The sequence below is a fragment of the Laccaria bicolor genome, genomic scaffold (assembly GCF_000143565.1).
Source record: "Laccaria bicolor S238N-H82 LACBIscaffold_10 genomic scaffold, whole genome shotgun sequence".
Taxonomy (NCBI): Eukaryota; Fungi; Basidiomycota; class Agaricomycetes; order Agaricales; family Hydnangiaceae; genus Laccaria; species Laccaria bicolor.
In genome coordinates this window covers 233,088-260,648 of record NW_001889881.1, presented here as the reverse complement: position 1 = coordinate 260,648, position 27,561 = coordinate 233,088, and the positions used below count along the sequence as shown (strand labels likewise).

Sequence of the window (27,561 nt, the reverse complement as noted above, 5' to 3'; positions counted from 1 at the left end):
TTTATATCCTGAGACTCGTCACTGTACATATCCATCGAAGGGCTAATTACTTAGATTGCCTGGCCTATAATTTCCGGGCAGGCCGATTCAAGCCAGACATCCCATTGATCCTGGCGAGAGCTCTCGGATGCCATAGACTTTGCGAACTGTATCACCTTCCAAACGTCCTGGAAATTACTCACAAGCCCCAGACTGATCCTGACGACCCCCAGTTCTCGCCCCACTATATGCTCAAAGTCCTTCAGGGTTACGCCGGGGTATAGTTGCCGCATGTCTTCTTCAATACCCAAGATGGCGGCCGCACCGCCAGGATTGCAGACACATCCTGTCCGTAACGAGATCTTCTTCACTGAAGCCGAGTATTCAATGAAAGAATTGGGCAATATTTCTCCCCATGGCTGTATGAGCAGGTCAGTCAACCGTCATCATTAAGATGGTTGATACGATCAAGGTGGACATACCCCTAAGAATAACAAAGAAATAATCGAACCCGTGTCCATTTGCTCACCGACCGAACGTAGTCGTGTTGTTGGCATTCGTGAGAGGATGCGAACAGCAGGTTTACCGGTAGTGTCATGGTACACTTGCGAGAGCGAGGAAATGAGAAAATGGAGAAGGGAGGAAAGACGCAGAGGGAGAAATGGGAGATAGGCAGAGAGAAATCGCAAGCCGTCCGTTATCGCGGGAAGAGTCAGGTAGTTTATAGTACCATCCTGTTCATGACCTGGTTGTCAGCGACATAAAATCAATATGACCGCGAGGTCCTCACCTCAAATTGTTCGTGAGGTTCGTGTGCTCTGGTAACGATATTACCAGGAACCTGTACCACATCAACGGATCCACCCGCAAACCAGGGCCTTCTGAGTTTTGATAAAAATGCGCTTCTGACGATCAGCGCCCCGACACCGGTCGGAAAGCCGAACATTTTATAAAATGATACAGCCACAGCATCCACAGGGTGTTCCGAGAGGGAAAAGACTGATGTCGGAACGAGAGCGGCAGCGTCCAGAAGAGTATGGTACCCGAGACGAGATGCATATTCAGCGATCGCAAGAGGATTTTTGCTATTGGTAATGTTGGATTGTGCAGTTAGCACAAAAAGACTAGAGGCGAGGTAACGCGGTTCGGGGCGGTTTCGCAGAAGAATGTTCTGACCATGGCTGTGAGGATAGCCCTTTTTAGCCATAAGAACGCGACGAATACCTTTGCAGTTGTAACTTCGAATCCTCCAACAGAAGTGGCGGGAATGTAACAAACTCGGGCTCCCTTAGATGTCGCATACTCCCGAATGCCATGAACCTACATCAGCGTAAAATTAACACGCATACAAGTCAGCATCCATTCACTCACGCTATTGTGTGAGTCGGTACCAAGCACAAGGCTGCTGTCACTGGCAAACGGATACGATTCTCCCACCAACTTTAACGCTGCTGTTGCGTTGGAGGTGAAAACAACAGTGTATCCAGATGGGGCATGGAAGAAGGAGAGGACAGCAGAGCGGGCCTTATTGGCATAATCCAGGGACATTTTGGAACTATGGTGGGTGTATATGCGTTCAGTATATAAAACAGGCGATTATATGAACAGTACCTGTTGTTGACCGAATGTGTATTCCCAAGAATGTTGCGACTGAGGAAGTCGGTATGAACCCTGATCAAACTTTCCGGATAGAGCGCGCCGCCCATATAATCTACGAAGGTTTCGCCACTGTGTTCTAGCCTTTCATAATCAGTTCGGCGGAGGGTATCCAAAATCCATGTTAGCGCGTACTCTGCTACTGATCAGCTTGTTACCCACGTGCAGGGATTGGGACAGACCAGGATATTGGCGGAGAAAGTTCTCGTACTCTAATTTATCGAGAACTATGGGCGGATATGGGGTGTAGGCAAAGGGAAATAGTTGGTCTTTCTCCCTGACGATGACATTTTGTTTCTCGACGAGGCAAGTGGTGTCCTGCGACGAGCCGTCGATAGAAGAGTGCACCGATAGGCAGCCTAAACTAATGCAAGAAACAGAAGCTGGGTTACTGTGATTCGTCGTACGTCTCTTTGTGGGTCGGGGAGCCGAGTATGCGTTGCCCATTATCAAGAGATTGGGGGTAGCTCAGTGTTGTGTCAAACCTCCAGAAACATAGCGCATAGACAGCATAAACGGCGGAGGGCAAAGAGAATTAAATCAGAGTCAAACAAAGCGCAACATATCCACAGCGAAGCATTGGCATGCAGACAAGACCAGAGCAAAAGACTCGGAATCAGAGCTGAAAGATCTAGAAGGATTTAAGAACAGTGTTGAGAGACGGGAACCAAAGACTAGCAAGACAAAATCAGAATCGTGAATTCTTCGATGTCGCCTTGTTCGTTGCCCTCAATCACTCGAAAGTACTAAGTAGTGTTGACTTGGACTCGACTTGGACTTGAAGCTTGCTTGAAGCCCTTCTGGTTGCTTAGTAAGCAACTCGCCTCTCATGACCTTTGCGGCCAGTGCATGACCTCCAAATGCTGTGGATTGCTGTGAATAACTCAGAATGGGCTTCCTGTTTGAGAACGTGGTGGAGCTTGGGCGACATATCTCCGACTGCTGTGGACCTGCTGTTTGGCATGAGCTGCACGCAGATTTTCTCACTCTTTCACTGTCAGTGACTCGAACATGACGAACAAAACCATACAGCACCTCCTTCGCCGCATAACTGCTCTATTGCGTAACCGAATCCTGAACTCCGCCTCATCATTTTGGAATAAATTCTGGAGTTTTATTCTGGGTCATATAAAGCGGCGTCCGCGTCGACCGGGCTCTGGCCAAACTCTTCCACACCGCAAAAATGGAGGGACTAAGACCGTCCCACTAGGAGAATCATGTTGGGTCGCACCATCGACCCTTCCATTTGGTCTGAATTTCACAAGACAGACTCATGAGGCTTACCTTGGCTCGAACTCTCTTAACTTCGACAGTCGAGCGACAGAGTTTTCTACAGGCGTTTGGGCGGATGAGCCTGAAGAGTCGGATACGACACTGACTGAAGATATCGCAGATAACTACTCCATTCAATACGCCGATTTCCAATCCATAAATCATACGCCCGAAATGATCACGAACCTATCTTTGACATCCAAGTCTGAAATAGCCGCAGTCATCTACCCCACAATGCCATCCAAGTTGCCACGGTACAAGCGGGAGTGGGTGTAGTATGTGGCACCGTTATTGTCGTTATCACTATTTCTCACTTAACCCGTGTAGTGATCCGGACAAATCCCCGCGTCACAAGTTAAAGCCGTTGCAACACGATTTCTCTGAGTGAGTTGATTCTAGTGTCAACGTAAGATGGAACTCAAGTCTATCTCTAATACAGCGGTGAGCTACCCGCGGGATGGGAGCAATTCATCCACCCAGAAGGCGGGCCTTTTTTCTGGAATAGAGAACAGGTATGGTTCAAACTTGCAATAATACGTAATTTGACTTCCACCACTCTACCAGAGAATCGTTACGGACGCCTGGCTCTATGATCGTGAAATTTTCCGGGTTCTGACTGAATTTATCACGCAAATTGATGAATTTGTTCGGTCTCGTAACTTGGAAAAGAGCAATGATGTCGATCTCGTTTTAGACGTTGTCCATGCAGATGGCGAGTGGTGGTGTGGATATTATTTTGTTCAGCATTCGAGCCGCTTGCTATTCTGGTTAGAGTCATATAGCGTCAGCGAATTTCTGAACGAAGTCAAGGGAGACTTGTCTCCCTCTCATGTCGGCGAGTCCACATCGTTGTCATCACTTAAAGCCAAATCAGCTCATTCTTCACATCCAGAACTTCAATTGCAGTGTCAATACTGGTGAATTCTGAAACTGAAAAGCTCAAAACAATTTTTATTTACACATATACAGGAACCATTGGTCATTGTTTCCCAATGTTATACGCTCCACCTCCGAAGTCATGAATCTGTTGACGGATGTCATCAGGGATGCTCAGACAGGCATTTTGCATCGCTTTGAGTCTGATTGTTATAACGCTGACGGAGAATCGTAGACCTCCTCACGTCCGAGGAGTCGACGATTAATTTAACTCCAGAAAAACTTAGAGGCATGATGGGAATTGTGAATGACGCTAAAGGTTCTCTTTTTTTCTTTTGCACTTATATTCCTCCTTGTAAACGCCGCTCTTTTCAGCCGCCATGAATCAAGGAGAAAATTGTTCCACGTGGTTTGTCGGTCAGTGGCATGAAGTACTTTATCCTCAATTCTTACACCCTGGCGATAGGTCGATTCATGGGCCTCTTCTGTTAGTTTGGGGGTCTTACTTCAAGACCCTGTGTCTGATACTGACGTTACCATATAACAGGGGAAGATCGTTTCCGTAATTTCTACGGTCAACGCGGTGCACGGCTTTCACGAAAACAATCAATCCATGGTCGGCCCCCAAGCAGCAAGCCCACGTCCTATCTTTTCAGAATTTTATCCCCTATCTTGTTCTGCGCTCCTGACGTGCATCTCATGACGATGGAGGAATTATGGGTGGATAAGCTCACCGCCTTGCATTGCTGGACCGAATTATTCAACAAGCTCAACCAAGAATGGATGGGACATACCGTCTATGTACCTCTTTCTTCCCCGTTTGCCACTGGACCCTTAACAAAGTTTCGCATAGGCCTCTATTCTACTGAATGCAAATGTTGCATTTTTGGCTATTCCTAGCAACGATCCGACCGTTACGCTCCAAGGCTCTCCTGTTGAAATCGCAAGCTTCTTGTCCATTGTCACTAGTGTTGCAAGTATCATGCTTGGGCTTCTCCTATGTCGCCAACACCAAACCCGAGAACGTGCGACTGTTGAAGAAGTGGTATGTTCTTTTTCGCGTCTTCTTCAAGTATGTCTCCAATCAGATCTGCACAGTATTCGTTCCTCTCTAAAAGAAACCATCCGACTCGCGGCCTTGAAACACTCTCAATTATGTATAGCCTTCCGTACGCATTGCTTATGTGGGGGTGTGTTGCTTCCTGGCACCGTTTCGTTTTCCATTCATATATTTCTTCTAGCATGGTAACGTTCTTACTGGCTTTCTCCATCATGTGTTTCCAGAACACGAACGCACCAGCACGTTATATTGTCGGGGTGGCCTGGGTTCTAAATGCCGTTTTGGTGGCTTGGTGCATTCGTATGTCATGGGAGGAGACAGAAAATCGCTGGTGGTCACTATACAAGGGTATTTGGGAAAAGTTTGTGGAAGGAGCACACTCCCTGGTTCCTGCACGATGCCAAGCCAGCGACAGCCACGAATCCGTTAGTGGCGACGAAGGGGCTTGTGTGGTTGAAAGCACCCCATCGACGATGAAAGTCAAGCCAAGTTGGTTTAGGAGACTTAAACCTCAAAGCTCTCAACCCGCTGTTTGATTTTGATCAGGTGGTTAAACTTTTCTGCGTCACTGGCAAGCTTCACAACCCTTTTTTGCAACTGGTAAACATAAAAGAAGAGAAACCTAGCGGCGAAAGGTTGTGCGCTGGTTAGACTGGAAATCTTTCTACCTCCTCGAGTGTAAAGTATTTCTTCAAGTTTTCACCTCGCAAGTCTGCAACCTGTTGTTGATGATAGAAGAACTGCATATACCAACGACTGTGTGAACTGCTTACCTCCTCATCTAAATGGCGAAATAAAACCTCCCTAAAACCATCCAAACAGTTTCTCATCTCTGATGGTGAATAAGTCGACGGGCTTTTGCGCCACTTGGCAAGTAAGCTAGAGAGCTTTTCAAGCCCTACGCGAGACATCAGCCTCATGGTTGAAATTCTTGGATGTTCAGAATGTGAGACCATCATGAATTCCTTTGTGTGAACTTAAATGTGCACCATCCTTGTCCTTGGCGAATTGGGGCATCTTTTGCGCCAGGATAGGGAAAAGATGTTGTTCCTCAATGGTGTGGTGCATGGTCAGATCTACGAGTTCGTAGCATCGGATTAAGATTTTCCAAAGGGCTCACAAACGTATTTTACGCACGCTGATTCATTTGCTCCCCAGTGTTCAGGTACGAAGACAAAGACAATCCACGACGGGAGAAGGAGCCATCTGCAAGCTGCTCGCCCACCTAAGATGTGGCACACGGTCATGCTGAGATTGTTGCATTTATTAAGTACCTCGTAGAGTGTGTTGACTGATACTTGGCGTCAGTCACCTCGATGATGCGAGATAAGAGTTACGAACGTTATACCGACATTCTTGTTTGAACCACTCGTGGAACTCGCTCATCCTTTCCCCGAGCTGGACAGGATGAGTCGCCAGCTTGCACAAGTGTCATCTAAGGAAAACAAACTCTATTCATTACTCTTTCTTCACGCAGCGAGGCAAAGGTATTGGTCGACATCGCTTGAATTAGTTTTCTCTGCTTGACGAAAGAGAACCGGGTTCGCTCCGGCCCGAGTCAAAAACGCTTTGTCAGCTACCTGAGATGACATGACGGAATGAGTCAAGGACTGAATAGCTTTGCCGCTCGGAAAATGATGTCAAGGGCCACTTTCAGCTGGACCCAGCTCCATATTCACCTCCTTAACCACTCAAAGTGGCGTCAGTCAAAGCAGCTGCCAACTGGTTCTCTTCGTATACGCACAGTAGGGGACTCGAAAAAGTCCATTTCGCCGTTTGCATCATCAGTACTCCGTAAACCCAGGGAAAACCAACCTTCCTCCGCTACACGTGGTTTTTCTTTCCGCAGTATATATAAGAGGGAATTGACCTCGCCGGCCTCACCAAGACAACTACCCACAGGCCTCAAGAATGACGAAATGCCCGTCTGAGAACACCGCTATAATTGACCAGTCTTCGTTTTGGTCACCTCATGGAGTCCACTGGGACGCGCATAGGATCGGTTGGTTAGTGTCCGGCGTCTTCACCATTGTGGTACATTTTTTCCCCTTATTCTACAGTCTCCAGGCATTCAATCTGGTTGATAGACAATACTTATATCGATAATCTCGATTGGGCTTCATTGTAGGTATGTTAACGCGTATCTTGTACAAATACCTTCATGGTACTACTTGTTTTACAGGAATTATACGAATCGAAGACATCAACGACAAATGTAGGTTACCATCGTTTTGCGGGCACGATCATTGATTCACATATTCTAGATTACGCATCCTCTATATGCCGCCAGTCTACTCAATAATATCTTTTTTCTCATATCGATACTTCCGGTCTTACACGTACTATTCATTCATACAAGTTGGTGAGTAAGACTGTTTTCCATAATAGAGCGATCCAATTTTCATCGTCTGCAGTTTACGAGGTTAGAAATATTTCAATGCGTCAATGAACTTGAAAACTAAAGCTGTCGTATTTGTTATAGGCCATTACTCTCAGTGCTTTCCTGTAAGACCCTTGCATCCCTGTGGTTCCGGATTTCCCTTGACGATGAGCTTGCATCCCAGTTTGCTCCTCATCGAGTTTGTTGCGGATGTCAAGCAAGGTGACCATGAACATATTATGGCTAACAAGGAGAAGAGGCGGCTCGTCATACCAGTATGTAGCGCCCATTAACCCTCAGAGAGCCGCACTTAATTGGTTCAAGCTTTGTTGCTGGAGATTTCGCCCCTCCAAGGTCCTTTGCCGGTTCCATGCATTGTTCGAGTTGAATGCTGATTCTTCATTTGTCTGAATAGCCTTATTTCATGTATGCTGTCAAGGTGATTCTCGTTCTTTTGTGGTGAAACGTTTTGCCAATATGACGCTAGTGGTCTGTCCTTCAATACGTGGTAGTTCGACCAGGCAAGCTCGACCAACAGCTTCACTCTTCTGTGCAACTTACAACGACTGAATTAGCGGTCTCCCTTATTGGTATCATCTGTGAAGCTTTCGGCGTTCTTTGCGAAACTCAGGGCTTCAACGTACATTACGCGAACGCTTACCTGGAGTCCATTGACTTCGTCAGCATCAGGTTCGAGCTACATCCAACGATTTTATAAACGCATCCTAACTTGATTTTCATCCCAGCATTGCCTTGTATGGGTTAATTCTATTCTATGAGCTGACAAAAGAAGAATTGAAAGGACGTCGACCGCTCGCCAAGTTCTTGGCTATCAAGCTCATTGTCATGTTTACGTTTTATCAAGGCTTTATCGTGCGTCTCGAAGCTTTCCTGCCATGACAGCGTTCTTAAACGCTGCCACAGTTTACCGCGATGGAAGGTCGAGTGATTCATGGTCAGTTTACATCTTGAGAAACCGCAAACTTTGCTGAACGAGTTTTCTGTAGCGACCGAATTTTGGACTGAAACGAATATTGCGAACGGTTTGGACGCCCTTACGATTTGCATCGAAGTTCGTTTAGGTTATAGCGAGCTTCTCTTCACTCCTCTGACCACATTTTAGATGATGTTTTTTGCTATTTTCATGTGGTGGGCCTATCCTTCAAAAGAGTATAGAAGATCGCCCGGCACTCCGGCCACGAGCGTGTGGCGAGCACTGTTGGATAGGTACGGAATATTCTGACCGTCTAATTGAGAACAAGCTAAGTTTTTTCTTTCTTCGAAAAAACATTCAGCATCAATCTCTGTAAGTCAAATATTGCTAATAACCTCTAACGCGACTTATCGTATCTAGCCGATTTTGTCTTCGAAACGATTCAATCTTCCAGATATCTTTTCCAATCACAGAAGCGAAGCGCAAGGGTTCCTGCTCCACGCACATATCGCCGAGAATCTATCGAAAAAATCGACTTTGGCACCCCTGTTGGCGATCCCAGCGACCAAGCTGTGCACCTTGCGCCTCTTCGAAAGTACGCTTTTAAAATCTGGGCTTGGAATATGAACCATTGACTGGTGGGAACAGGGTCGCACATGGGTACAAGGAAGACATCCCTCTTTCGATCTACAAAAGCAATGATACTGTTCACAGTGATTCCAGTCTTTTTGGTACCAACTACTACGCCAAACCCGACGGCAGCTCGTAGAGCGTCATGGACCATGTACATATAATGTATTCAACCTCTTGTGATCAATACTGATCGCATGGATTTTCTGCGTGGCGTATTTGCAGCAATGAACCGTCGACTGTTTGCGTTACGTGTACAAATGACATTGTGCTACTTTACTACTTGAACCCTTGAAATGTTGGTAAATCCACGAGCCTCCGAAGAATCAGGCTTTGGGTATAAGATCAGCGAGCCAACTCAATCCTCTCAAGCAGAGACCCATTTGTTGATCTTCTTTAGGGTATCACTTCTTTCTGGCTCATGCCACGGGAAGAGTAAATAATCATGGATACCATCTGGAACTTCGTGATAATGAACTTTTCCTTCGGATACGTCCACACCGTCGCCTTCACCCAGATCCTTTATCATCCTGTCCTTGAGTGTCCTGATCTGGTCGATTAGGACCTCAGCGCCTCCTCCCACAATAAACGTCCTGGGGAACTTTTTGAAGTCGACGTGGAGGGAAGGGTGAAGAGACGCAGGGGAAAGGTAGGGGCTGGTTTCGGCAAACTCTTGCCCATGTGGTCCGACAAAGGCATCCGTGGCGTAGGTAGAACCAGTAACAAGGTAATCTGATTTTCCGAATTTCCTTGCCGATCCGTTGACAATCTTCAAGTGGGACCCGCCCACGTCAGACCAAGGAGAGACAAGGATAATGGCGCTGGGTGGAGCAGGAAGTTTAACTTCAGCCGAGTCTTGGTACTCTGTCAGATAGCGAGTGAGGGCTTGGGTGAGGTTCCCGCCGGCCGAGTCCCCTTCAATGATGATATCATCGGGAGAGAAGCCTACGACGTTTACGAGGTAGTTGTACCCTGTTAGTGCGTCGATAAGAGCTGTAGGGAAAGGGTGCGCGACTTCGAAAGGAGCTCCCACACAGAGACGATACTCAATGGAGAAAACGCGTTGAACAGCGTCAACATGCTCCAAAATCCCATGCGCAATATTGGCGGTGGGGTCTTTGGGGTGGGCAGAAAAACCGATGTACGCTCCACCGTGTAATGCGTACACGATCTTCTCTCCTGATAGGGGAGGCGAAGCAACCTTGATTGAAGATCCTTTCTTGTGCACCCAGTAACCGGGAAGGCGAACGGATGATACGCCTGCTACTGTTGCCCATTTCTCGAGGTCTCCCGTAATGAGATGGGCAGCAGTTTCAACCCAGACGCCGTTAATACCGACACCTTGGGTGATTGCCAAGTGATTGGGAATAGTTGTCCATGGTCCAGTCCTTGAAAAAATTAGTCAGTGACCCAGTCAGAATCATTCTGCGCTTGACGGACTGGTTAGAAATGGACATAAGATGGCGAATGGCGTTGACCATTAAGGAGCGTTTGAAGTCCCATGTTTTCCTTGGACGAAGGGCCCTTGGAAGACCAAGCAGGACCCAGAGAGGGAATCTGATGAAAAGGGTGGATAGTAACTGGTAGGTCAAGTATAAGCCCTTCAAGGGCTGATTTCGGAAAGCGTGAGGCATAACGAGTGTTGAAATGCTCAGTTTGTCGTGAGCACTCGGGTTGGAAGGGACCCTCGTAAACGCGCGAGATCTTCGGAGTAGTAGCTATAGTATAATTTGAAATAAAAAAAGATACGGAACAATTAAGGAAAAACTACGTTTACCTGAGCTTACCGGCTAGACTGGTTGTGTATAACCGTCGTAGGTATGTTCTTGTTTGAATCAGAAGCCTCTCCGCATGTCCAAGCTTGACCTCAAGAAGGCTATAAAACAGGAGGAGGCTTACTTGCGCCTCGTCCATCCAACACCCGACGACATCCCAGGATGCATCTCCATCTTTGACACCTATCTCTCTTGTAGCGGTTCGTTTTAACTCATTCTAGTGCCAGCACTACCAACACTGAATCACGACCACAGTTATTCGCTCGCAGATAAAATCACTATACAGGTACGGCGAAAGACCAGAATGCGCGTCCAAGCTCGAAGATTTCAAGTTCTGCCTGACTTTGAAGTCCATGCATCCTGAAGAACAGTATGAGGCTTTTATTCGCAGACGGGCTGAGTGGTGGGCGGGCAGACGTTTGAATAAGAGCAGTGAAGATGTTTGGGATATTCGAGAGTAAGATTAATATTTCACAAGTCAGAATGCTCACGAACTAGATTTTCAGGGAACCTTTGAAACAATTCCCGATACCAATCACAGATGAGCAACTTGGCAGGACTTCCCTTGAATAACATTTTTTTCGCGAGCCTTGGCCTCAACCATACTTTCGATGTGGTCCACCTTCCTTCTTCCAATGACCATGAGCTGTGCTACGATTTTAAACTTAGGAAAGTGAAATTAGACGAAGGAGCGAGTTATTATTACGACGCGTTGGAATGATTCGTTGCGTCAGGAGCACCGTCGTCAAGACTCAAGAGACAGTTAGATTTCGTGCATTGCCCTGTATATTAACTTGTTATCTGAAGCAATTGTGATACAAATACCGCTATATGTAATGTATTCGTGAAGTCCCCGCCTTCTGCGAGGAGGTATCCATGTTGTAAGTATGATGTCTAGTGCGAGTCCTTCTTGTCATCGTCCTCGTCTGCCGTATCCCTCTCTTTCCATCGTTCGTAAGCGCGACTGAATGTTCGGGTAGCTAAAAGCAATGGCTCGTCCGTCCATGCCTTGTCCCAGATTCGTTGCGCAAATTCCTTTTGTTCGCCGGATGTAATACTGTCACGAAGGATACCCAACGCTTGGTGGGAAGGAGCGAGCAGTTTGTTAATTCTATCCCAAAACGGGGGGAAGTCTGGCGGCAATGGGATTAAAAGGGACTGCAAGCTAAGTAGGAATGAGATCGGAAACAGCGCCGAAACAGTGCAAAGAAACGTACCTAGTATCCGGTACCGCCTTCGGAGGAACTATTGGACCCCACCACTTCCCGCCATTGGATTGGTTTTGCTCTCCACCTTCGCTTCCCGCCTGTTTCAAATGCTCCTGGTAGTCCTGCCAGACTTCTCGCCTCTGCTCCTGCTGAGCAACGAGCTGCTGTTGTCGCTCCAAATCCAGCATCATCGTGTTTGTTTTCTGGAGGGCAGCAGATCGACTGTTGCTCGTCCAGAGATACCACCCTTCATCCCAGTATTTAGTTTCTCCCGGCACCACCTTCGGCCGACCCTCCGCATCGTCCGCAGCATTTCCACCCAGATAACGCGGGAGATTCGTGGATTGTCCTTCCGCAGGTAAAGGGTACTTGGCCTTGCCCTCTGTGTCCACGTTTCGATGCTTCTTGTATGAAATGACGTTGCGGACTTCGTGCGGAAAGACCTTGCGGATACAGAGCGAATGGCAGTTTGGCTCTTTGGAGTGAATTCTGCCGCTGACTGTCTGCGAACAGTAAGTCAGACACCACTCGTCTATCTTGGGAGAGAAGCGTCCTAGGCGATACTAGTCAGTCAACTAGCTACATCACCCCAGAATTGATAAAGAGATACCTTGTGGTGGAGTCAGGATCTTTATCGTCGGCCAGTCAGCGAATGGTGGTTTTCGAGCTCGTTGTTGCTGTTGTTGTTGAGGAGCAGGTTGGGCGGGGCCAGTAGACATAAAGAAATAGAGCAGTCAAAGAGTAGTTATAATATGTGCAAGTCAGGTTCAAGTATGGAGTCAGAGCGTTATCACAAACGGCAGTGGCTATGGTTTGAAGCGGAGATCAAATTTACTCCGTATAAATTTCTTCTCTTTTTTTTCTTCGTTCACCATTCAATTCTGTTGCTGTTTGAAGAATCGTTGTCGCAGCTCACGCACAGGGAGCTTCTAGCTCTCTCTATCCGCTGTGGGGAAAGTCCCCGGAGATACAGGGCGTGTCCTCGTCCAACACAACGGAAAGCGACCGGCTCTAAGCACGACGGTTACTGGTCGAGGACGGCGAGAATGATTTGCAAGGCCAAAGTCTTATCGGGTGCCCTGCTCCATCTCAGCCACTCTGTTGCTTGATTCAATGGTTGACCTCTCGGTGACGGCGTAGGTGCGCAAAGATACGAGCGTGCCTATTGCTCGAGTGGTTTGATCGGAGGACGAGCAGTTCGTTGCTCATAGACACAGTTATACGATTGTCGACCTGGCTTTCCAGGTCTTCAACTCAATGGGGCTCACTCTCATTCAGCACTCAACAGTTCTGATATTTTTTCCTTACTGGAACCTTGTTGTTCTACCCTATCGGAGTTTTCTAAACACAAAGTGGTGAGCAATTAATCATTTACCTTCTCTCTTATGATGTGTTGGATTTTTTGAATTTCTTCAGGGAGAATACCTTAGACTACGGTCGACGGGGCGGGCTCCAGAACATTGACACTTCTGATACTTTTCATTTTGCATGTGTTGCCTTCGTTCAATCAGTGTCTAACTATTTCGTCAGGTTCAATCAAGCAAGCATGCTCGGTTCGCTTCAGCCGAGACCGCCTTGTGCGTTCTTGTACAGCGTGCTACTACGCATTCTTTTGATAAAGCGAAAGCGATAAAAATTGTCTATTGACGGTACATATATTAAAATAGATCCCACTTTGGACTTTGCCAGACAAACTGAAAGGCTCTACCGTCTCCCACAAGCACGTTAACTAACATCAAGCACTTGAGATGATAAAATAAATATCGACGGCCTATATCATAAGCAAAGCTGAGAGGGGGGTGATCAAAGCTTGGCCTTGACATTGTCACTCGGATCGACGCCTTTGAGTTCCTCTTTTGCCTGGTCACGCAATTCTCGCCGAAGAATCTTACCAGCAGCACTATAAGACGACGATCAGCGAGTCCCACGGAACGAAACAAAAAAATAACCAACCTTTTAGGGACAGCGTCAATAACGACGACGCCTGCAACATATTCCATCAGCACTGAGGCGTAGTCAAGGTTGCTTTGGGCGTACCTCCGCGTAAATACTTGTGCCTCGCCACCTTTTGCTGAATCCACTTCTTGACGCCCTCTGCAAAAGCAGCTTTCTGAGAGTCGGTCTTGACGTTCTCAGGATGAGCGGCAACAACGTACGCCCTATAAAAAAATAAAGACAAGTCAGAGAGTTGTCAAGATCACGAAGGGCGGGCAGACCTTGGAAGTTCCGTGGCCTCTTTGACGCTATCGACGCCAATAACGGCCGCGTCTGCGATTTCGGGGTGCGTCAATAGGACACTCTCTAGCTCGGCAGGAGGAACTGTTGGACAGAATTACGAGGCTTCAAACAATGACTCTTGTTTGAATATACCTTGGAAACCCTGTGCTCAACAAAAATAAGCATCTGAAAAACCTTAGTATATCGCTCAGCTTGCCTTGTATTTGATAAGTTCCTTTCGGCGGTCAACGATATAGTAGAAACCCTCTGGATCTCTGGTCGCTATATCGCCCGTCTTGAACCACCTGTCTGGGGTGATCGCGTCTTTCGTTGCGGCAACATTGTTGAGATAGCCCTGCCGCATGACTTTGGTCGCCAGTCTTGATTATCTCAATGATGCTGCTTACCTTCATGACGGATGGACCGCGAATCCAAAGTTCTCCTGGTTGACCTTCCTCTGCGTCGATATTGCCATCGCCGTCACCGTCAACTACGAGTCGAGCCTCTAGGTTGGGCAGCATGGTACCGATGCTTCCCATCTTTGATATGGCGTAAGGAGTTTGAAGTACGTGTGTCGTAGGAGAGGTTTCGGTCAGTCCGTAGCCTGATGCGCGATAAGTGACCTTGCATCGGTGGCCTAGAAGGTAATTTGCTCACCTTGTATGACATACAGAGGTTTGTTTGCTTTTCTCTTGGACAACAGACGTTCTCTAACCTTGATGAAAGAGTCAGCTGTACGGACCTACCTTTTCTATTCGGGGCAAGGCTTTCACCTGTTTGGTTAGCGCAGCACCTAATGGCGCAGCGCCAGAAAGCAAAACCTCCAATGTAGACATGTCGTATTGATCAACCGCTAAAAGAGACCGTGACATCAATGATCTGAAGTTGACGAAGAAAGGGCACCATACCTGGATGGCGATTAAGAACGACCAAGACGGGGGGAACGATGAGGGAGTGAGTGATCTTGTATCGCTCGATGTTTGCGCAGAATTGGACAGGGTCAAAACGAGCCATGATGGCAACTGGGATGCCATGAAGGAAAGGAAAGTGAAGCAATTTGACAGCCCCTATATATATAATGTGAGGTGAGGACAGCGTTGAGGGGCTGTCAAGAAGGTGCGTACCGTATATATGGTAGAAAGGCAGTATACCAAGCATTGCGTCGACGCCAAAGGTTAGCTTTGGATAAATTTCGGCCACCATCTCTAAAACAGACACCATGTTCTTGTGGGTGGTCTGCAAAACGTAAATTCGTAAATTCAAATAGAGAAATGTCAATGTTCTCACCTCAACACCCTTTGGTTTGCCGGTTGTTCCTGAAAAACCCGTCAGGAGCCATTGTAGATTTTTGAGAAAGTATACGAACCAGAACTGTAACATAAATATACAGTCTCATTTGCTTGGGATCCTTCAAATTTCTCTTCCTCCTTTAAAGCACCCAGAGTCAGCAAGTCGGGAACTTGTAAGAGTCCTGCCAACTCGGGTTTAACGGCGACGGCAGGCCCGCCCGCCCATTGGAGACCGTTGGGCATGAGAACGATCCTCTTCTCCGCCTCGCTCTTGCTCAAGCCGAGTTGCTTGAACATCTCGAGGACTGTGGCGACGCCATCTTCGCTAGAAAACACGGTTTTCGCTCCGCTATCTTGATATTGGAAAGCAAGCTCTCTAGCGTTGTAGGCGCTGTTGGCGAGAGTGCATCTTAATCCAGCAGCAACTTTAAGGTGGGGAATTAAAAAAGGTTGTTTGGCATGGCATTAACTTACCTGAACCAAAGATTACAACTGGCCAGACCAAAGAATTCTGTGAGTAGATTAGTACTGTGTCGCCGCGTTTGGTAGCCAAGTTCGGGTGAGTTCGTAGGGCGTATCCAAGGGAGAACGCGAGTTGCTTAAGCTGATCGCGTGTGAGAGTTGTCCCGGAGGACGCGTCAATGAAAGCAGGAGTAGTTCCTGGGTATGGAGAGTTGGAGAAGAGGTGGGTGAATATTGAGTGGTTGGGGATGGAGACAGGGGGAACGCTAGCTGTGTATATTTTAGGGGCCATTGTAGGGAACGTGATGGGAAAAAGAAGTTGAGAAGGACGTCAAGCTTAAGTACGAAATGGGAGAATCCATCACCCTGTCGGAATGAAGCCGGTTGAACCGGAAAGGTCCTATGACACTCAACAGTCACCCACGTGACGTTGTGACACTCACCGTCACTCACACACACCAGCAGTCACATTTGCCAGTCTCTCACTTACTTGTTATTTTTACAATGGCGTCCCTACTCGAGCGAATGAACGTTCCTACTTCTACTGGCCCTATTCGTTCAAAACCTCATCCAGGTCGCCCCACTGCTCCATATGTGTGTGCCATTTCTTCACAGCAGCTCCAGTAACCAACATCGCTCCTCTAGAACCGCAACAACCGCATCCCCAAAGGCGACGTCGACGCCAATTGGTCCCATGATCTCTTCGAGCAGCACAACTCACTCTCAGCCCGACTATCCAATCAACCCAGCGCCCCCAAAGCAAATATCAACTCCATCGCACAAAAAGCCCTTCGGGACGCGACAGGCTCAATACAGGCAGAACAACTATCCATCAAAGGCGCCAGTTCCGCCTCGCAGGGCAACGTCGTCGAGGTATCCGGTTTAGTTAGTGGGACAACTGCAGAGGATGTGGCAGCCATTTTCAAACGCTGTGGGACCATCACCACCGCCAAGTTGGTATCCGCTGGAAATGAAGACGTGCGGATTCGGTTAACATTCAAAACACCCACCTCTGCCGCTGCCGCAGTCACAAAATTCCACAATCAACCTGCTGATGGGAAGACTCTTTCTGTGAGGATCGTGGGGAACACAACTGCGGGGACTATGCTGGGAGCTAGGCTAGGAGGCGCAGATGGGTTGGGTCTTGTAAGGGAGGAGGGAAGCGTTGATATTCTGATGGATGTCGATGGAGATAGCAGCTCGTGAGTCTTTTCTGGACAAATTTTCCGCTTTCATTCATTTCTTTCCAGGAAAATGCGGTCAGATTCTTTGATCAAGGAGGATCCACGCGCACACGTTCTAGTTGCGCCCCCTGGAGCCAATCCGGCAGATTACACACAACGTCAATCGGAAGCGCGTGGCGGTGGTGGTAACCGAAGAGGCGGTGGTCGTGGACGAGGTGGCCGACGAGGCGGCGGTAGACGTTGAGGGAGGTTGGCTTGCAGCGCTTGGTTCTGTAATACTTTTCTTCCGTTTTGGCCGACGGACGCTGTTGCTACCTTTTTGTACTATTGGGCTTGAGTCTTCCATTCTTTAGGAGATGCTTAATCTATTATACTCCCTTCTCTCCTTGTCAGTCAATGTCGTGCCAGCGCGCTTGAGCAATGACCGTGACGTGTGACAATGTGGAGCCCCCTGCTTATCCTCACTCACACCGCACAGCGACCTCAGAGCCAGCGAAACCTTAGGGAATCCTTTGCACCTTCTTTGATCTACAGAAATTATGGCAGCAGGTGCGCAACTTTGAACTTACAAACTGTTGGTGCTGACATCTATGTATGTGATGATAGGTTGGCTATTCCTCTTCGCGGTTCTCTACTCGGCGGCCCTCCTCTTCGGCATGGTCTTTTTCGTCAGCTCCAAGTTTTTTCACATTCAAGATGTTGCCATTAAGTGACTTTTGTTCTCGACAGGTCATTATGTTCTCGGACTTGGAGAGCGACTACATCAATCCTATAGATCTGTGTAACAAACTTAACCAGGTTCGTATCCTTTTCGTCACATTGTTCAACGTGTAGATTATCATCTTTTTCAGTTTGTGCTTCCAGAATACGCTGCCCACGCTTTTCTGGCCCTGCTATTTTTACTCTTCGGACAATGGACAGCATTTGCTTTCAATTTGCCCTTGATAGCGTTTAACGTCAACAAGTGCGTGGATATCCTCTATGGGTTGGAATTCGGGAACTGACATATAGCAAAGGGTGATGAAGAAGAATCACATGTACGATGCGACAGAGATATTCCGTTCGCTGTCAGGGCACCAAAAGGAAACATATTTCAAGCTTGCATTTTACCTCTTATCTTTCTTCTACTATCTCTACCGGTTCGTTCTTCACTTCTCATCATCCTTGTCGTCGTCTGACTCGTCATGCAGGATGATTGTTGCTCTCGTTGCTGAGAACGAGTAATGATACCCACCGTGTTTCCACGATCATGCATGACCCTGGGGATATACCCGGAGGCAGGATTCCCTCCTCCCCCACCCGACACGTATCAGCACCCATGACCGGGGTTGGAATACGAGGCGTGGACATAACCTTAAAGCCAGAGAGGACCTATGTACTCTGTTTTGGCACGATTACTTAGTACAATAAAATGTTCAAGGGCAACATGAGCGTGACATGAGTCGTGACATTCGTTAGCAAGCCGAACACGTGCGCGCAACGTCGCAAAGCCGGATTTGAGGCTGACGAGCAACTTCACCTTCTTTCTTGTTCTTCCGCAACACAGAGGCTATTTCCTCGTCCCTCTTTAGATAAAGGCTCCCTCCGGCGGCCTTTTTGCATTCTTCCTTGGCTTGTAACTTTTACGACTCACTTAAGACTAACGATATGGGAGGGGCTGGTGCGTCTCCTTTTTTTCTCTCCTTGCGCGTATGTTTCTGATCATTGCACTTTTCTTTTGTTCCCTATAACCACTCCAACCTTGCATCTACGCTCTATTCTCCTCCACACCACACGATTCTCAATTCCCCTGAAAATGTTGGAACCCACCGCGTCTGGACGTAGGCTGGCTGTTTCTATTTGCGGTCCTTATGGCTGCCGGGCTTCTATTCTGCATGGTGTTTTTCGTGAGTCCAGTCCGCTTCCTTTAGGGCACGTATGTTGCTGCAACCTCGCGCATTACACCCTACACCCTCCACGCCACATACAATCTTGTTGACGGGCTCGCATTTTACCCTGCAGATCATCATGTTTTCGGATTTGGAATGCGACTACATCAATCCTATAGATCTTTGCAACAAGCTAAATCAAGTGGGTTCACTCACCTGTTTTGGGAGTTTTGCTGAGCGCTGACGTCCCTTGCAGTTCGTCCTGCCAGAAAACTCGGCGCACGCTTTCCTCACCTTGTTATTCCTACTGTCGGGCCAATGGATAGCGTTCCTCCTTAACGCGCCTTTAGTTGCATTCAACGCCAACAAGTACTTTTTTTTTTTCAAAGCGACGTGTTCATGTTCTGATCGTTGTTTTGTAGAATCCGGAATAAAAATCATATGTACGACGCGACAGAAATCTTCCGGACATTAGGAGGGCACAAGAAGGAGACTTTTTTCAAGCTTGGATTCTACCTCCTCTCCTTCTTTTACTACCTCTACAGGTATGTTGCTGTTGAGCAATCTTGATGACGTACTTACTTCGTTCCGCACAGGATGATTCTTGCTCTCATTGCGGAAAGCGAGTAAGGCGATGAACGCTCTTAAGATGTTATGTTGCGATGCTCTATGTGCCTGTCCAAATGTACCTTGCTTCATTGATATAATTTTGCATATTTTCATTCAATTTGTTTTCCATCACGACGTCTTATGCAAATATACAATGCATTGAATAATGAGGTTGACAAGACACCAATGATAAGAATAGTGTTACTATACAGCTGGTACAGAATAGAATGTATGGAACCACCGACCCATCCTCTCTCCCAAAAGAAAGAAGAGACGACATTGGGTACTAAGACGTCCGGATTGCTCAGAACACGGCCTGACACTCGAACGACAGCGTAGACAGTCCACCGAGATGGAAAGAGCAAGTCATGAGCAACATTGGGGATATAATGGCCGTGCTGCCGCACGAAGGAAAAAGGAAAGTTTGGTGAGAGGTTTATATAGTGAAATCGTGGGAGAATTAGGGCAAGCCTTGGCAGGGTACTGGTGTTTGTAGTTGCTACAGAAGAAAATAAAATAAAATAAAATAAAAAGAGGGAAAAAGCGAAAAAAAGAGGAATATTTCTTATCTTATCTTATCTTACAATCATGAGCTATAAACTACTGACCCATCTTTCCATCTCCACCTACAACTGGCCTACCAACCTTATTCTGACAGGGCCTTTGGATACCTGCTATCCCCCCCATCACAGTCTACTCTGTTGGGGATTTTCCAGCAAATTTTATCTGCCCTACTGCCCTCAAATTCTGGCCTAGAGCATCATTTCCTGCTCTGATTCTCTTTCAAGGTAATTAGGGAGCTGAAATTTCTAGGACATCTTGTGCAGGCCTTTTATTAGCTAATTAAACTGTATTTTGTAATGGGCTGGCAGTGATATTGTGTGGGCTGAATTAATCCTCTCCTGTGATGGTTCAGGAAAATGACTATCCACATCCAAATGATAAAGCCCTGGATTACTTTAAAAAATTTGGGTGGGAGCAATTGATCCTTTGCTTGATGGGCTGTATGTGAAGCACCTCCATTTTGATGTTCACAGGCCATACTACAGAATATATTTTGTAGAAGATATCATTTTCATTTCCCTTCGCATGATTACAATTCTGTACAATTACAGCTTTTTTTTGCAGTCAGGATCTCCTGATTAATGCTAGATACTCACACATAAGCTTTAAAAACAACTGTTTCTCTGCAACAGTAGGATGGACATAACAGCATATTTTGTACCTTGACACAATCCCAAGTATCAGTTCCATTTTTTTTACCCAAGGCTCAGGCATCAATAGTTGTTGCATAGCTGACTTGAATCTAATTTCTTCTGGAATGGGAAGAATCCCAGAAACCTCTTTTGTTTAGGCATACATTGAATGATTTACCTATCCTCTGATTTCAAATGACTGTGGCACTTCATCTCACATTTTTTCAGCTAATATTCAAAGCTGATCAATTATCCAAATGTCAAATTGACCATCACATTCTTTCCCTGTTGAATTTCTTGTCCCAACAGTTATATTGTGATGTAGTTGAAAATTGAACAGTAAAATACATAGAAATTTTGTAATAGCTTATATTTGCGCAATAATCTCAATGTATCTTCTATTTTACATGATGTAAAAATGTGGTGGAAGGCCGCAGAGAGGGCAAAAGTATACAAGCAAGAGAGATTACACAGCCACTTGCTATCACATAAGCGTGCTATAACATAAGCATAGCTATCACATAAGCGTAGCTATCACATAAGCGTAGCTATTATGTAATAGCAACTACAAACACCAGTAGTCTGCCCAAGCCTTTACAATGTCTCTTTATCTCTGTGTTGATTGTGGTGGTACCAAGACGTCCGCCGTCATCTGCAACGATGAGGGCTCAATATTGGGCCGTGCTGCAGGAGGTCCATCCAACCTGACCTACCTATCTCCTGATGCTTTCCTCTCATCCGTCGCAGACACCGTCAGCAACGCTCTCCAAGTATCCAACAAGTCCAGTACACTCCCCCCAGATAGCCGCTCTCCATTTTCTGCTGCGTGGTTTGGCGTTTCTGGTGCAGACTCCCCCACATCCATCGCCAAAATCACTCCTTCCCTCTCGGCTCTCTTAGCCATCCCGGCTGGTCCACGTCTCTTTATCACGAATGATACCCATCTTCTTGCCGCTCCTGTTCGGATGTACCCAGATGTCTCTCATGCTGTCGCCGTTATTGCTGGCACTGGCTCAAACGCCGTCAGTTTTGTGGAGAAGGGCGGAGTGATTGAAGAACTTGCGCGCGTGGGCGGTTGGGGTTGGATCCTTGGAGATGAAGGGGGTGGATTCCATGTTGGAAGGGAGACAATACGCCAGATCTTGATGGAGGAAGAGAAAACTTCCATTGGGGCTCTTACATCTCCTGAGAGCAAGTTAAGAGATCGCGTTTTGGAATGGTTTGGGGTGAAGAGCGTTATGGAGATATTTGGTGGTGTCTACCTCCCAGATCCCCTGCCGAACGCCAGAACCAGTCTACTTCCGCAAGACATGACGCGCGAAAAGAGGCTTTCGTCCCTCTGTCCATTGGTATTTGCAGCTGCCTTTGATGATGGCGATAGGCTTGCTCTGCGGATCCTTGAAGCATGCGCGAGCTCACTTGCTTCTCAGATCGCTGTGCTTCTTGCTGGACCTACAGACAACTCCCCTAGATTGGTTAGAGCGGGTGAAAGCGTGATATCGCTTGGTGGATCTTTGGCTGGGGTTGAACGGTATCGAAAGATGATCCTGGATGATCTGGCCCACCGTGGCCACGTCTTCCGACATGTCGAGTTTATTGATGATGCTGCTGCTGTTGGAGCGATTGGCCTCGCTGCAATTCATAAGCAGGGCCGACCTTGACCAACGAAATTATGCGATCACTATCTCTACAACCCTCTTCATCGTTGTCTACCTACTTGTCTCCATCAGGCTAATTGGAAAGGAACATCATTATCACGACTTGTACAACCGACTTTTATCCTTATACCGACTTGACGCTCATTAGGGTCACCACATATTTTTGAAATTTAGCTGGACGCCACGGGTTTTGACTTTGATCATGTTGTGAAAGTCCGAAGGTTTAAGAAAAGTTGTAAAGGTCAGACTGGCGAGATCATTGGCGCGCACGGCGCTTAGCTTCGCTTAAGCCTTGCCCCTTCTTTAAAAAAATTGCGAGTACATGTACATCAAGAACGAATTCTATGAGAGTGCCTCACATTCTGGATGGGAAGGCGACCTCCTTGGTGGATCCACACCAACGCTGAGTGTAAAAATGTAATGGTAAAAATGTTCGGGAAGATCGGACCGATGGTTAAACGGACCGGTGACCCCCTAATTAAGGTATCCCACCTCCGGTTGAAAGGATATACCGGCTCTAAATCCTACATAAACTATACTAGTTGTCCTCAGTAATTCACCCCGCACATCCACGACATGCTTCCCCGAGTTTTAATTTGCAGTAAGTGGCTCTACTCATCCCTCGACAGTCTCTTAACCGTTGCGTAGGCACAATTGTCTGGGCACACGACGATGTCAAGGAGCTACTAGGGGACATTGCAGAGATCATCGTAGGCAATGACCTCGTACGATTTTTAAAGCACTGTCTAACACCCGCATAGTACGTCGACGCCCCCGACCGCGCGACTTTCCTGGCAGACTGCAAGCCTGCAGGAAAATACGCAGGCGCCGTAGGTATCTACCGCGAGAACGAATCCGCGAAAAAAATTGGGGCCTTCGACAAGGAGATCATCAACGGTCTACCGTCCAGCGTGAAATGGATTGCGCACAACGGTGCAGGGTACGACCCGGTTGACGTGCACGCGTGCATTGCTCGAGGTGCGCCACCCCGCCACCCACGATTGACCACTGTGCCTAACAGCTGACAAGTTATCGTTTTCCATCAGGAATCTACCTCTCAAATACTCCTGGTGCCGTTGACGACGCCACGGCCACGACAGCACTCTATCTGATCATCTCCACCCTCCGCCAATACGCCATTGCTGAGCGATCCCTGCGCGCGTTAAAGTGGAAGCCCTCAGGGCTCAACACGAAAACGCACGACGTGTCCGGTCGGACGTTGGCCATCCTTGGGCTCGGCGGAATCGGGATGCGCTTGGCGGAACTCGTCCAATCGTTCCCGATGCGCGTGATCTACCACTCGCGCAGAAAGGTCGCGGACGCCCCTGCGTATTGCGAATACTTTGAAAATGTGGACGAGATGCTGAAGCAGACGGACGTGCTTAGCGTGCATGTGCCCCTACGAAAGGAAACGGAGGGGCTGGTGGGCGAAAAAATGATTCGGACGTTGAAGCCTGGTGCGATTATCATCAACACGGCACGGGGCAAGGTTATCGATGAGGAGGCGCTGATCAGGGCGCTAGAGGACGGACATGTGAGCATTCTAATTAAATCTTCCCATCTGGCGGGTGACATGACTAAACCCCCTTCCTTGTGTGTGCGTTGCAGCTATCAGCGGCGGGTCTTGACGTGTTCCCGAACGAGCCTGAAGTTAATCCCCGCCTTCTCGAATTCCCCCAAGTCACGCTGTTGCCGCATATGGGCACGGAGAATCAGGATTCGCAGCGCAAGATGGAAGTAAGGGCGCTGACGAACCTGAGGGATTTCCTGAAGACGGGACAGGGTAAGGACCTCGTCATTGAGTGGAAGAACCACGCAGCTGCAAAGGTGAAGCCAAGATTGTAGCTCACCAAATTCGAATGGGACTGACATTGACTCAAGACTGCTTGATTCGGTTGATAGTATGTATATAATATATAGATTAAGATATACATTATATATGCGTGCATCACTTTCTGCGCGTGAGGGCCACGAGGAGGCGGTAAGGCTGCGTCAATATAAGTGACGCATGCGCACGCGTCGTTCCAACAAAATGTCCTCCACGAGCCAGACTCCCCAAGTCGCCAAGTCGCCCGAGAACCAGATGACTGAGCTCCTAGGCCAGATGACGAGCACGTTGACGAGTCTGTACGTCGGCTAGCATATTAATTTCCCGGTGTTAAAATTCGTCGAGTAGTGGCGGTCTTTTCAATACTTTTAACGAGCAAGCAGATGGGTTTCGACAAGTGCAGCTCCCTGTGGTCAGATCGTCGTCTCTTTTGTCAACTTGAGGCCTAATGTTGACATTAGCCAGACACAACGAGCGAAATCCAAAACCTGCAGCGCGAGCTTCAGCAGCATGAGGAAACGCACGACGCAGGAATCCAGGAGATACGAAGGAACATCCAAGAAGACGTCCGAGCTCACATTTCGCAGACCATGACGTAGGTTCGGGTGCTCTTGTTCAAGGGCCGATATAATGTTGCTCCATAGGGTCCATATCAAGGAACAGATGAGGGACGAAATAGCGAAGCAGGTCAAGGAACAAGTTGATTCGCAGATCGTGGAATACATCCCTGTGCCTTTGAGACAGCAAGCCGCAGAGGGTAAGAAACAGCTGGAGAAAGTGAGGGCGTCGTTGCACAATTCGTAAGTGGCACGCCCAACCTAGAAAACACCAAGCTGAATGAGGGGTTGTTTAGCGAGTCGAGGATCAGCAATTCAAACGTCGACATTCTGAACCTGGACGAGGCTCTGGCAACCGTGCTGACGTCTGAAGGTACGAGAAGCGATTACTTCCCGGCTGACTTGAGGTCACTTTTGTCGTACGACAGTATGTGTGAAGCGTACCCGTTTTGATGAGAGGTTTGTTGACGATTGATGACTTACTAGATGACGCGACGAAGAAGCTTGTGAAAGATTATGGGCTGGTAGAGGCGGAGGAGTCTGAGATGAATATCAAGCGATTCCTGATGCACATAGGTGAGCAGTGGGCAGTCGGGGAATGTTTTTCGAGACTCACTTATAAAGGCAAACCAAAGGTGTAAGAACTGAGAGTAGCACCTGACTGATTAGGATGACGGTGATATGTAATAAATATAGATTGCAACCTTAATCTGGGTGGGTAAAATGATGCCCTTTGACGGGCGCTGGTTCACAAAGTAGGCCTTGATGCCAAAACGACAAGACGAATCGTCAATGTCGACCCATAATGGATCGATGCCGTCAGGAAGAAGTACGCGTGCGAGCGATTTACTAGAAGGCAGAGCTTGGGAAAATGTCGATTCAGCATCGCATCCTCGAGCAGCAGCCACCACGATGAGCAGCTCTCCCTCGAAAACGTCTATCGCCACACCGCAAAGCCCACTAGCTGATCTGGTGTCATCCCCAAACGACATTGCTGCTGGGATCGGGCAGGTGTTGGAGGCGCTTGTGTTGGCGTCGACTGCGACGACGACGACAAAGCCAATCATGGTGGAATATGGAAATCGGGTGATGGCGCTGGGACGGAAACGAATGGGGGTGATGTCTGGAAGGGTACGTGTGGGTTCCAGCGTGGATTGACTGCCGTTGATTGTTGCACAACAGAACGCGTTTTTGTATCTGAAGAGCAAATTTGGGATTCTCAACACAAATTCAGCGCTTTACCTTGAAGCATTGATTATTGGTGAAGAAGAATATGTAGAAGTTGACTTTGATGCCTGGGAGGAATTGGTACCACACATTAGCAGGTTGCGGATAATATCATAGATAGAATTTGAAATTGTCATAGCACTGCTTTTGCTTTTCAAAATGCCTCTGTCACCTCTTGCTCAAGTTCACAAAGCTTATCAACGTCTAACTCACTCGGAACTCTTACTATTTCTAAATTTACGCAATCTCCCTACTTCAGGTTCAACAGCAGACCTCGCTTCACGACTTGCAAATCATGACTATCATACATACCATTTCCTTTCAAGCTCAACTGACCAACGCAACCCAGAACCAACAACCCCTTCAAACCCTCGCATTCACCCAAGAGCTCCTGATCTCCCCGTAGAAATAATGGCAGACATCATGGACCACGTCGGCGATTGGGAGCTTGCTCGAGCAGTTGGCGTCCCTACATCCCTCCCTCAACCCCTCGAATGGTCTCGTGCATCACGCACTGACCACGCAATGCTCACAGGCCACGTTCCTACCATTCGTAAAGTGCATCCATCCAGCGAAAACCCACCTACAAAAATAGGCGCAGTCATGGCCATTCGCTTCGGCTACGTCGCCGTCCTCGAGTACTTTCTCTCCCAACACCATAAAATATTCTTATCCATCTTCAAAAACGACCTCATCCCCATAAAAGCATCGCGCCACGGTCGCATTTCCGTCTTATCCTGGTGGAAACACGGTTTCGAGCAACATCCAGATCTCGTACCGCCACCCGCCCCAGGCTCAGTAGCAGAAGCCGTCGATGGCGCCTCTCGCAACGGCCAAGTTGTCTCCCTCGATTGGTGGCTGAACTGCGGTCGCCCCTTTGAGTACACCGAAGCCTCGCTCGAATACGCAAGTGCCAAAAACCAGATCGCCGTTCTGGACTGGTGGAAGAGGCAACACAACGCATCCGGCCTCCCCCTGAAAATGGGCAGGGTCATGGATATGGCGAGCACAGCGGGGCATGTTGACGTTCTCGAGTGGTGGGCTTCCTCGCAACTCGAGCCTAAATACGATCGCCATGCTTTACAGCATGCAAGCTGTCATGGCAAAGTTGAAGTCCTCCAATGGTGGCTAGGAAGTGGTCTGCAGCTCATATTCGACCAAGAAGCGCTCACAGGCGCAACGAGGCATAACAGGCCAGAGGTGCTCGAGTGGTGGGATAAATCGGGCCTTCCCATCCAATATCGCATGTGCGATATCGAAGAGGCGCTGGAGGACGCTATTGGCGGTGGAGAGGACGCCAGGGACTGGTGGAAGCGCAAGGGTGTTGATTTTAATGCGAACGATAAAGAGTGGATGAAGCTTCAGAGTTTGAATTGACAGTCTGTATCCTTCTTTTTGTACCTCTATATGCTATCTTGTCATCGAGTTAATCCCATGTGTTATATACCAAAATCGTTTAGTAGTGTAGCCCCCTCACTGTACTCCTTTATCTTTTGCCTGAATGTAAGCCCTCGGTCTGGACATCACACCACTCGGCGGCGCCAAGCCATTTTACAAGCAACACCGACTGTTCATCATTTGCAAGACAAAAGATCTTCCGCTTCTTTCCAAATAGAATCGTTTCTCGCCTGAATGTAAGCCCTCTCCCAACTAGAGTCGTCAAAGTAATCTCCGTACGTAAAAGATTTTTTGTTGG

The 27,561-nt window shown here is 47.8% G+C and overlaps 18 protein-coding genes across 18 annotated transcripts; 12 read left to right on the top strand and 6 right to left on the bottom strand.

Moving 5' to 3' along the window:
• Positions 1–50: 50 nt before the first annotated feature.
• LACBIDRAFT_296314 (uncharacterized protein) lies at positions 51–1,685 on the bottom strand (the record flags this gene model as incomplete). The annotated part of the gene is made up of 6 exons (XM_001880117.1): positions 51–398; positions 462–713; positions 770–1,150; positions 1,204–1,299; positions 1,351–1,534; positions 1,591–1,685. The coding sequence occupies 6 exons, from the start codon at positions 1,683–1,685 to the stop codon at positions 51–53; spliced, it is 1,356 nt and encodes a 451-aa protein (XP_001880152.1).
• Positions 1,686–1,728: 43 nt separating this feature from the next.
• LACBIDRAFT_326412 (uncharacterized protein) lies at positions 1,729–2,082 on the bottom strand (the record flags this gene model as incomplete). Its single annotated transcript, XM_001880116.1, has 2 exons — positions 1,729–1,994; positions 2,043–2,082. The coding sequence occupies 2 exons, from the start codon at positions 2,080–2,082 to the stop codon at positions 1,729–1,731; spliced, it is 306 nt and encodes a 101-aa protein (XP_001880151.1).
• Positions 2,083–2,646: 564 nt separating this feature from the next.
• On the top strand, positions 2,647–5,379 carry LACBIDRAFT_296313 (uncharacterized protein; the record flags this gene model as incomplete). Its single annotated transcript, XM_001880358.1, has 13 exons — positions 2,647–3,182; positions 3,235–3,291; positions 3,347–3,419; positions 3,472–3,742; positions 3,800–3,824; positions 3,877–3,965; positions 4,019–4,102; positions 4,159–4,200; positions 4,250–4,270; positions 4,331–4,584; positions 4,637–4,828; positions 4,882–4,973; positions 5,025–5,379. The coding sequence occupies 13 exons, from the start codon at positions 2,647–2,649 to the stop codon at positions 5,377–5,379; spliced, it is 2,091 nt and encodes a 696-aa protein (XP_001880393.1).
• Positions 5,380–5,490: 111 nt separating this feature from the next.
• On the bottom strand, positions 5,491–6,032 carry LACBIDRAFT_249253 (uncharacterized protein; the record flags this gene model as incomplete). Its single annotated transcript, XM_001880115.1, has 4 exons — positions 5,491–5,555; positions 5,610–5,741; positions 5,797–5,919; positions 5,981–6,032. Coding segments are annotated over 4 exons (372 nt in total), but the record flags the coding sequence as incomplete, so codon positions are not given.
• A 722-nt stretch (positions 6,033–6,754) lies between these two features.
• Positions 6,755–8,926, top strand: LACBIDRAFT_296311 (uncharacterized protein; the record flags this gene model as incomplete). Its single annotated transcript, XM_001880357.1, has 16 exons — positions 6,755–6,877; positions 6,931–6,971; positions 7,026–7,058; positions 7,108–7,209; positions 7,258–7,265; positions 7,326–7,498; positions 7,639–7,662; positions 7,711–7,744; positions 7,799–7,913; positions 7,970–8,096; positions 8,148–8,178; positions 8,231–8,295; positions 8,347–8,450; positions 8,519–8,529; positions 8,578–8,752; positions 8,806–8,926. The coding sequence occupies 16 exons, from the start codon at positions 6,755–6,757 to the stop codon at positions 8,924–8,926; spliced, it is 1,287 nt and encodes a 428-aa protein (XP_001880392.1).
• Positions 8,927–9,154: 228 nt separating this feature from the next.
• On the bottom strand, positions 9,155–10,421 carry LACBIDRAFT_296310 (uncharacterized protein; the record flags this gene model as incomplete). Its single annotated transcript, XM_001880114.1, has 2 exons — positions 9,155–10,175; positions 10,228–10,421. The coding sequence occupies 2 exons, from the start codon at positions 10,419–10,421 to the stop codon at positions 9,155–9,157; spliced, it is 1,215 nt and encodes a 404-aa protein (XP_001880149.1).
• A 217-nt stretch (positions 10,422–10,638) lies between these two features.
• Positions 10,639–11,391, top strand: LACBIDRAFT_190194 (uncharacterized protein; the record flags this gene model as incomplete). Its single annotated transcript, XM_001880356.1, has 3 exons — positions 10,639–10,762; positions 10,818–11,019; positions 11,069–11,391. 3 exons carry the CDS (start codon positions 10,639–10,641, stop codon positions 11,133–11,135), a joined length of 393 nt encoding a protein of 130 aa, XP_001880391.1. The 3' UTR covers positions 11,136–11,391.
• A 65-nt stretch (positions 11,392–11,456) lies between these two features.
• Positions 11,457–12,489, bottom strand: LACBIDRAFT_296308 (uncharacterized protein; the record flags this gene model as incomplete). The annotated part of the gene is made up of 3 exons (XM_001880113.1): positions 11,457–11,727; positions 11,780–12,323; positions 12,381–12,489. 3 exons carry the CDS (start codon positions 12,487–12,489, stop codon positions 11,457–11,459), a joined length of 924 nt encoding a protein of 307 aa, XP_001880148.1.
• Positions 12,490–12,543: 54 nt separating this feature from the next.
• On the top strand, positions 12,544–12,879 carry LACBIDRAFT_296307 (uncharacterized protein; the record flags this gene model as incomplete). The annotated part of the gene is made up of 1 exon (XM_001880355.1): positions 12,544–12,879. The coding sequence occupies one exon, from the start codon at positions 12,544–12,546 to the stop codon at positions 12,877–12,879; it is 336 nt and encodes a 111-aa protein (XP_001880390.1).
• A 694-nt stretch (positions 12,880–13,573) lies between these two features.
• Positions 13,574–16,030, bottom strand: LACBIDRAFT_296305 (AMP binding protein; the record flags this gene model as incomplete). Its single annotated transcript, XM_001880112.1, has 14 exons — positions 13,574–13,670; positions 13,724–13,754; positions 13,808–13,929; positions 13,987–14,089; positions 14,141–14,150; positions 14,205–14,342; positions 14,395–14,591; positions 14,645–14,678; positions 14,734–14,840; positions 14,896–15,054; positions 15,112–15,223; positions 15,275–15,303; positions 15,354–15,701; positions 15,751–16,030. 14 exons carry the CDS (start codon positions 16,028–16,030, stop codon positions 13,574–13,576), a joined length of 1,767 nt encoding a protein of 588 aa, XP_001880147.1.
• Positions 16,031–16,242: 212 nt separating this feature from the next.
• On the top strand, positions 16,243–17,307 carry LACBIDRAFT_294017 (uncharacterized protein; the record flags this gene model as incomplete). Its single annotated transcript, XM_001880354.1, has 3 exons — positions 16,243–16,332; positions 16,384–16,940; positions 16,989–17,307. 3 exons carry the CDS (start codon positions 16,243–16,245, stop codon positions 17,164–17,166), a joined length of 825 nt encoding a protein of 274 aa, XP_001880389.1. The 3' UTR covers positions 17,167–17,307.
• Positions 17,308–17,372: 65 nt separating this feature from the next.
• On the top strand, positions 17,373–18,344 carry LACBIDRAFT_192626 (uncharacterized protein). Its single transcript, XM_001880353.1, has 6 exons — positions 17,373–17,471; positions 17,529–17,590; positions 17,652–17,720; positions 17,774–17,886; positions 17,939–18,061; positions 18,113–18,344. The coding sequence occupies exons 1-6, from the start codon at positions 17,462–17,464 to the stop codon at positions 18,144–18,146; spliced, it is 411 nt and encodes a 136-aa protein (XP_001880388.1). The 5' UTR covers positions 17,373–17,461; the 3' UTR covers positions 18,147–18,344.
• Positions 18,345–18,428: 84 nt separating this feature from the next.
• LACBIDRAFT_173670 (uncharacterized protein) lies at positions 18,429–19,564 on the top strand. Its single transcript, XM_001880352.1, has 6 exons — positions 18,429–18,582; positions 18,747–18,808; positions 18,924–18,992; positions 19,047–19,159; positions 19,213–19,335; positions 19,387–19,564. The coding sequence occupies exons 1-6, from the start codon at positions 18,570–18,572 to the stop codon at positions 19,418–19,420; spliced, it is 414 nt and encodes a 137-aa protein (XP_001880387.1). The 5' UTR covers positions 18,429–18,569; the 3' UTR covers positions 19,421–19,564.
• A 1,630-nt stretch (positions 19,565–21,194) lies between these two features.
• Positions 21,195–22,256, top strand: LACBIDRAFT_294013 (uncharacterized protein; the record flags this gene model as incomplete). The annotated part of the gene is made up of 1 exon (XM_001880351.1): positions 21,195–22,256. The coding sequence occupies one exon, from the start codon at positions 21,195–21,197 to the stop codon at positions 22,254–22,256; it is 1,062 nt and encodes a 353-aa protein (XP_001880386.1).
• Positions 22,257–22,829: 573 nt separating this feature from the next.
• On the top strand, positions 22,830–24,204 carry LACBIDRAFT_190163 (uncharacterized protein; the record flags this gene model as incomplete). Its single annotated transcript, XM_001880350.1, has 5 exons — positions 22,830–22,854; positions 22,902–22,963; positions 23,015–23,231; positions 23,300–23,787; positions 23,862–24,204. 5 exons carry the CDS (start codon positions 22,830–22,832, stop codon positions 24,096–24,098), a joined length of 1,029 nt encoding a protein of 342 aa, XP_001880385.1. The 3' UTR covers positions 24,099–24,204.
• A 507-nt stretch (positions 24,205–24,711) lies between these two features.
• Positions 24,712–25,279, top strand: LACBIDRAFT_296298 (uncharacterized protein; the record flags this gene model as incomplete). The annotated part of the gene is made up of 3 exons (XM_001880349.1): positions 24,712–24,881; positions 24,935–25,065; positions 25,125–25,279. The coding sequence occupies 3 exons, from the start codon at positions 24,712–24,714 to the stop codon at positions 25,277–25,279; spliced, it is 456 nt and encodes a 151-aa protein (XP_001880384.1).
• Positions 25,280–25,403: 124 nt separating this feature from the next.
• Positions 25,404–25,982, top strand: LACBIDRAFT_296297 (uncharacterized protein; the record flags this gene model as incomplete). The annotated part of the gene is made up of 2 exons (XM_001880348.1): positions 25,404–25,769; positions 25,821–25,982. The coding sequence occupies 2 exons, from the start codon at positions 25,404–25,406 to the stop codon at positions 25,980–25,982; spliced, it is 528 nt and encodes a 175-aa protein (XP_001880383.1).
• A 42-nt stretch (positions 25,983–26,024) lies between these two features.
• On the top strand, positions 26,025–27,242 carry LACBIDRAFT_296296 (uncharacterized protein; the record flags this gene model as incomplete). The annotated part of the gene is made up of 1 exon (XM_001880347.1): positions 26,025–27,242. The coding sequence occupies one exon, from the start codon at positions 26,025–26,027 to the stop codon at positions 27,240–27,242; it is 1,218 nt and encodes a 405-aa protein (XP_001880382.1).
• Between the last annotated feature and the right edge of the window lie 319 nt (positions 27,243–27,561).